General features: G+C 38.7%; 1 protein-coding gene across 1 annotated transcript; it reads left to right on the top strand.

Moving 5' to 3' along the window:
* LOC109838290 lies at positions 1-609 on the top strand. Its single transcript, XM_020406745.1, has one exon. The coding sequence runs from the start codon at positions 1-3 to the stop codon at positions 607-609; it is 609 nt and encodes a 202-aa protein (XP_020262334.1).

Genomic DNA, 8,106 nt, shown 5'->3' with positions numbered 1-8,106 from the left:
ATGTCTTTCAAATGCATAGATAAAATTGCTAAAATAGCGAGCGTTGATTTCGAAGTCCTTGACGCTGCTGGCAAGAATTATTTGAGTTGGCATGTGGACCTGAAGTTCCACTTACGTGCCCAGGGCTTATTAGCCACAATTTCAACTCCTGCTCCATCGGCTCAGGTCACTGTTACGGGTAATGCTGTAAATAATGCTGAGGTTGCTACTACAGTGATCGTCTCTGATATAGATAAGGCGAAAGCCATTATCTACATCAGGAGACATATTGATCGGACCCTGAAGGCCGAATACCTGACTGTAGAGGACCCAAAGGAATTGTGGACTGCACTTGAGGACCGATACAAACATCAGAAAGATGTAATCCTCCCACGTGCACATTATGAGTGGGAAAACCTCCGACTTCAGGACTTTAAGTCTGTAGCTGAGTATAACTCAGCACTTCATAATATCACCTCACGCCTGAAGTTTTGTGGTGAAGAAGTTTCGGAGGAACGCATGTTGGAGAAGACTTACATATCCTTCCACGAGAAGGATGCAATCCTCATGCAACAGTACCGCGAACGAAAGTTCAAAAAAAAAATTCTGAATTGCACTCCACCCTTCTGATGGCGGAGCAAAACAGAGAATTGCTTTTGGTAACCTACGCCCTACAGGCTCAGCTCCTCTACCCGAAGCTCACATGTTTTCTTCCCAGAAGCAGAAGAAAAAGCATAAGGGTAAATTCAACAAGGGGAAAGCCCCTAAGTGGCAGGCCAGATGTCCACCCCAGAAAAACAACCCGCCCCAGAGCAGCAATAGTGAGGGAAAGAAGAAGTGGAAGAAGAAGACCACTGAGCTGTCGTCCATTCCCAAGAACACTTGGGAGGACAAATGCCACAGATGTGGCATGACTGGACATTGGTCCAGAAACTGTCGCACTCCGCGACACCTCCAAGATTTGTATCTAGCGAGCCCGAAGTCTCCTTTTGAAACAAATCTGGTGGAAAAGCAGCCGTCTACTCAGTTCACTGCTGATGACTTCGAAATGGATGATCTTCTCGACTAGATCCATGTTATCTTTATATGCATTTAAATTCTCATAGTACTTTCATCTTTAGTTCTTTACTTTCCATGTAATGCAATTTACTTTTCAATAAAGATAGTTATTTTCTTTAGATTAAAATATTGCATTCATGTTATAGATGAAGTGTGAGTGCCTTGTGGACAGTGCCTCGACGCACACAATCCTTCGCGAAAGAAGCTATTTCAATAGCTTATATGATTATGACGATCCCGTAATTACGATTTCGGGACTATCTAACATAATAGAAGGATTTGGTGAAGCAATGATATTGCTCCCAAATAAAACGAGACTAATAATAAAAGATGCATTATTCTCTCCGAAATCTAATAGAAACCTCATAAGTTTCAAGGATATTCGTTTAAACGGATATCACTTAGAAACCAATGAAATAAATGAGGATGAGTATTTGTATGTAACTCGTCAAAAAGATGGTTCAAAAACTATCTTAGAACGATTCAAGGGACTCCCGTCGGGTCTCTATCATACATATATTCAACCAGTAGAAGCTAACATGATTGTGCACCAGAAGTGCCATTCTTTGCCGAAATTTAAACTTTGGCATAACAGACTGGGTCACCCAGGATCAGCAATGATGCACCGCATCATGAGCCAATCAAGTGGACACAACCTGAAGAACCTGAAGATTCTTCAGAAGAGTGATTACTCATGTCTATCTTGTTTTCAAGGTAAACTGATCACGAGACCTTCCCTTCTGAAAGTGGGATTAGAGTCTCCTAGCTTCTTGGAGAGAATACATGGAGATATTTGTGGGCCTATTCACCCCGCAAGTGGTCTTACGTGTGCATCAACCAAGTGGTCTTACGTGTGCCATTTGTCCACCCGCAACTTAGCTTTTTCAAAGCTATTGGCACAAATTATTAAGTTGTGGGCTCATTTCCCCGATAATCACATCAAGAAATTACGTCTTGATAATGCGGGAGAATTCACTTCACAAGTCTTTCAAGACTATTGCCTAGCAACTGGCATCGAAGTTGAACATCCTGTAGCACATGTTCACACCCAGAACGGGTTAGCAGAATCTCTAATTAAGAGATTGCAATTGATTGCTCGTCCATTGTTGATGCAATGACAGTTGCCTGTTGAGGCTTGGGGTCATGCCATATTGCATGCCGCTTCGCTTATCAGAATACGACCCTCTGGGGGCCATATTTTGTCACCAATGCAGCTTGCTTATGGTGCACCTTCGAATATCTCACATTTGAGAGTGTTTGGTTGTGCAGTTTACGTCCCAATTGCTCCTCCACAACGGACCAAAATGGGTCCACAACGTCGTTTGGGTATCTATATAGGGTTTGATTCGCCCTCTATAATAAGATACCTTGAACCCCAGACGGGTGACGCATTTAAAGCACGTCTTGATGATTGTGAATTTGTTGAGGATTCATTTCCTAAACTTGGCACACAGTCCAGGAAGCCTGACGCTTCTAAGACCATTTCTTGGAACACCAAGCTTTGTCTCATTATGATCCGCGTACTATTCAATGTGAAGATGAGATCCTAAAGATTCTTCATATTCAGAATACAGTACATTTACTTCCGGATAAATTCACTGATAACCAGAAGATTGTCAGATTACACGTCCCTGCTGTCAACACGCCAGCTAGGATTGACATCCCCAAAGATGGATGCAATCCGCCGGCAGCAGAAACGGCTGTACCTCAATTGAAAAGAGGACGCCCACCAGGTTCGAAGGACAAAGTCCCTCGTAAAAGAAAAAATCCTGGAGAAATAAAGATGAACCCAACACAGGATACTGAGCTCAGACCAGCTTCCTCTCCCCTCCTAGATTCCCCTGAAGAGGAAAAAATAGGAGAAACATCATTAAATTTTGTACGTACTGAGGAGGTACTGGACAGAAAAAGCACAGTCGTCGATGACGACTTTGCGTTCGATATTGCCGTTCACGTCACTGAATACGACGATGACATCGAACCACGGTCTCTAGCGGAATGTAAACGCAGAGACGATTGGCCAAAGTGGAACGAGGCAATAGGAGTAGAGCTGGACTCACTCTTGAAACGCGAAGTCTTTGGACCAGTAGTCCAAACACCTAAAGGTGTAATAACTGTGGGATATAAGTGGGTCTTCATCAGAAAAAGAAATGAACACAACGAGGTTGTGCGCTACAAAGCACGGCTTGTAGCACAAGGTTTTTCCCAAAGACCGGGAATAGACTATGAAAAAACATATTCTCCGGTTATGGATGGGAATACCTTCCGATTCCTAATAAGCCTCTCATCTCTGGAAGGCCTAGAAATGCAGCTAATGGACGTTGTGACTGCATATCTATATGGCAATATAGATAAAGATATATATATGAAACTCCCTGAAGGATATAAAATTCCACCAGAGATAGCAGATAGACCTCGGGACGTCTATTCTGTTAGGCTTCAAAGATCATTATATGGTCTTAAGCAATTGGGGAAAATGTGATATAACAGACTAAGTGAGTTCCTTGCTACGCAAGGATTCACAAATGATAAAGTCTGCCCGTGTATCTTTATAAAAAGATCGGGAACAGGATTCATTATAGTCGCCGTCTATGTCGACGACTTAAATCTTATTGGATCTCCTGCAGAGATCGCTGGGATATCTGAAAGCCTTAAGAATACTTTTGAAATGAAAGACCTAGGCAAAACAAAGTATTGTCTTGGCTTACAGATCGAACACCTTAAGGGTGGTATCCTGTTACACCAATCCACATATACACGGAAATTACTTAAAAATTTCCGAATGGATAAATGTCATCCTCTTAGTACACCAATGGTTGTTCGATCATTGGATGTAAAGAACGACCCCTTCCGTCCGCTGGAAGAGGGGGAGGAAATGCTAGGTCCTGAAGTACCTTACCTCAGTGCCATTGGAGCACTATTATATCTGGCTAACTGTACGCGTCCCGATATAGCGTTTTCAGTTAACCTACTAGCCAGATACAGTGCAGCGCCCACAAAGCGCCACTGGAATGGAGTTAAGCATCTTCTGCGCTACCTCCAAGGGTCTATAGACCTGGGATTATATTTCCCGAAGGGTGGGTCTCCCACCTTAATTGGTTATTCAGATGCAGGTTACAGGTCTGATCCCCACACCGAGAAATCACAAACCGGATTTGTGTTTACATTCGGTGGTACGGCCATCTCCTGGAGGTCTGTCAAGCAAACCACTGTAGCAATCTCATCCACCCATTCCGAACTCCTCGCGATCCATGAAACCAGCAAAGAATGTGTTTGGCTTCGTTCTGTCATTCAGCACATCTTAGTGTCTACCGGCCTGAAGACTGGTGACCTTGAGCCAACTACTATATTTGAAGACAATGCAGCCTGCGTTGCTCAACTTCAGTCTGGCTTCATCAAGGGTGACAAGACGAAGCACATATCTCCCAAGTTTTTCTGGACACATGATCTTCAAAAGGAGGAGCAAGTTAAAGTACAGCAGATCCAATCATGTAATAATTTAGCTGACTTGTTCACTAAGGCTCTGCCTAGATGTACTTTTGTAAAACTTGTAAAAGGAATAGGGATGAGACATCTGAAAGACCTACAAGCCTGAAGCTTGTATGGTTCAGGGGGAGTAACCTATGGGTTGTACTCTTTTTCCTTAGGCTGATGGTTTTTTCCCACTGGGTTTTCCACAGCTAAGGTTTTAACGAGGCAAACAAGTTTACTCTGGATCCAGAAGTATCCACCCCATTAGCTTTACGAACTCTGAAGTGTTCATAAGCTAAACCCAAGGTAATGGATGGATAAGGGGGAGTATTATGAGATGAGGGAGGCCTTTGGCCTCCCCCTCATTATCCCTCCATTCACACCCCATTATGATGGTGTAACACCCCATTAAGTGGGGGTGACTCTTGGGTACTCAACCTATTCACATTGACTATCTATAAATATACATCATAGGCCTTTGGCCTATGTAAGAGTTTCAAACAGACATAAAATTCTCATCACGAAATAATAACATGCCTAATTAAGTTATTTGTTAGGTGGAAAACTTTATTCATCTTTGATATCCTTGAATGTTTGTCCCCCTTTAACCATTAGACCATAGTTCTGAAGTTATTGTGAGATCGAGGATTATAATCTTATATTAATTCTAACATGTTATTAATTGAGAATTATAGTTTTATACTGATTCTATTAATTCTAACATGTCATGGATTGAGAATTATAGTTTTATATTAATTCTAACATGCTCCCCGTATGTTGAATGCCATTTCAGACACGGTTTCAATTTTTTAAAAATCTGTTTTTAATTTGTGACCAGTAAGATTTGAACCTAAATTGTCTTGATACTATCTTAAAGTTAGTCTCTCTAATCATTGCATCATAGCTCCAAAGTTACAGTAAAGATTGAAGATTATAGTTTTATATTAATTCTAATAGTTAAACTTCTAAATTATAAATGAATGTATGAAAGTTATATTTATTCATCAAGTACTTTTCATAAAACTGAATACTATTTTACATAAGGATATGAAATTATAATATTCAATCCTTACAATATCTTGAAGTGTTGCTGCATTGAAAGGAATCATGGTAGACGATAAATAAATCAAAGTATAATTAGGTGCAAAATAGATACTACGATGACATCAAAATAACTTGGTTTAGATCACATCACACTGATCATATTCTTAACTTGAATAAAAAGTTATCGCAATTCGTTCGAGTTCATATTTCAATCAACAAAAATGAGACAATGTGTGAGTATGGTTACAACATAAAATTATAGTTCTTACACCTCAACCTTCAAATGTTGATGTAGAAAAGATTTTAACATCAAGCCAATTTGTGTTTTTTTTGTCAAAAATGCATTTAAAAATGATTTTGTTCAAAGAAAATGACCAATATTACATAAAAATTGCTTAGAATTCAATCCATGAAAATTGAATTTAATCAAAAAAAGTAAAATGTAAAATTATAATCCTTAATTTTATTAATATTTTATTTTTTACGCAAAATTGTGGTGATGAAGCAAAGATTAAATTTTTATACTCCGAAAATGTCTTTAGAGAAAGGTCATGTTTCTATACATTTTTTTTGTAGGACACCAACTCGTGTCCATCTTTTCTTACTATGAATGAAATGAACAAGGAATTTCCCTTATTTTATTATGCTCAAAAAAATGTCTTTATTCATTTAGAGTCTCATATATTTTTTGGGTGGGTATAATAATGGTGATGAACTGCTGCCATTATAGATGTAGCTTTAACAGCGGCTGGGATATTTGATCCCATACTTTTTCTTCTAAAAAAATATTTTAAAAAAAATCCAAGAGCAAAGCGAAGCATACATCGGCCAGAGCAGCAATAGGACTAGACAAAACAAGTACGAGCCATTCCAACGGTGGAAATTAGCCATTTAGCCCAGAGGAGACTAGAGACAAAATCGGTACAAAGGAAATTTCCCTTGTGAAATATGAGCCACCTTTTGAACCATTAACCATCTTTACCGCGAAAATAATAATTAATCCTTTGATTGTAAGATGATCTATTATACGCTACGACTGCAGTAGTTGTGGTTATCTCCTTTGGAATTATGTGCCTCTAAAGGCATATTTTTCTTAAAAAAATGCCGATCAATGCCAATATCTCATCCTTATATAGCCGTTATTTTGTCCAAGTGAATTGACACTAAGGATTCATCACTATTTGCATCAAAATTCTAATGTTATGTGAAAGCTTCTGCAGATTGAGTATGTTTTTTAGTAGTAGAATTTATATCATGGCTTCCTTATTAGGATGTATAATTATAACCCTCAACCATCACCACAACTTTAGGGGCCGTTTGGTTTGCAAAACAGGCTGATGAAAGCCTGACAAAAACACTGTTTTTGTCAGGCTTTTAGCCAAAAACGCTTGTCAGGCTTTCAGCAGCCTGTTTTGCAAACCAAACGGGGCCTTAGAGTTTTGGTGTAGTGACGTGGACTTTAAAATGGTATCAGAGTAAATCCAGGTTCAAAATTTTTCGACTACGAAGTTAAAGTGGATTTATAAAAATTAATATCATCATGTAAGTTCAGAGTTCAGACCATAAAAGTAATGCTCAAATTGTGAGGATATATTAGAATATAAAACTACAATCCTTAACTCTAGGTATAGCTTTGAAGTTTTGATGTAGTGAGAGGGAGGGGAATGATTCGCACCATACAAAATATTTACAATTTTCAGATTAACCTCCTAGCTATTCGTGAATGATATACATCACTCTTATCACTCTTATTTTATGTGATGTTTTGGTAGAATATTTTCTCATTGTCATGAGTCCAAATCCAGACTATTTTATATGTAATTTTAAAGATCGCCTCAAATATATATATATCTACTGCCCTTTGAAACAAACAAAATTATTACCTTAAATTAAAGATCTCTTATATATGCTGCATCAGAACTTGATAATTGTGATAAAATTGAGAACTTTACATTTGTACCAATAAGGCAATAACCATCCTAATAATAATCTGGTGTTGAAAATTCCATTAGACAGTTAATTGATTCGAAGGAGCAAGCGTAAGCATAGAATCCACAAGTATAATGTCCATTAATACAAAAATGATGAAGATCAATGGTGAAATAGATACGGGGACGAGATGGGCTGTTGGATTTCTCTGCTTTGGTCAATTCAAGTCCTATACTAGCTCCAGCTAGGGCTGTCCATCCGGGCCGGCCCGGCCCGGCCCGGCCCGGAAAACCGGGCCCGGGCCGGGCAAAACCCAAGCCCGGACCCGGGCCCGGGTGGTCCGGGCCGGGCCCGGGCCCGACACCGGGCCGGCCCGGATTTTTTTATTTTTTTATTTTTTTATTTTTTTAAAAATTTTAAAAAACAATAAAACATAAAAATTATATTTATATAATAGTATATATATATTTATACTCTTATATAAATATAATTATATTATATGTACATATAAGTTTATGTTTATATAATTATATATATGTATAGATATATAAATATATATTTATACTCTTATATGTATTTATACTATTATATAAATATACTTATATATGTACATATAAGTTTATG

This window comes from Asparagus officinalis, chromosome 4 (genome assembly GCF_001876935.1).
Source record: "Asparagus officinalis chromosome 4, Aspof.V1, whole genome shotgun sequence".
NCBI lineage: Eukaryota > Viridiplantae > Streptophyta > Magnoliopsida > Asparagales > Asparagaceae > Asparagus > Asparagus officinalis.
Note: the sequence above shows the minus strand (reverse complement) of the source record. Positions and strands in the feature narration are given on the sequence as shown.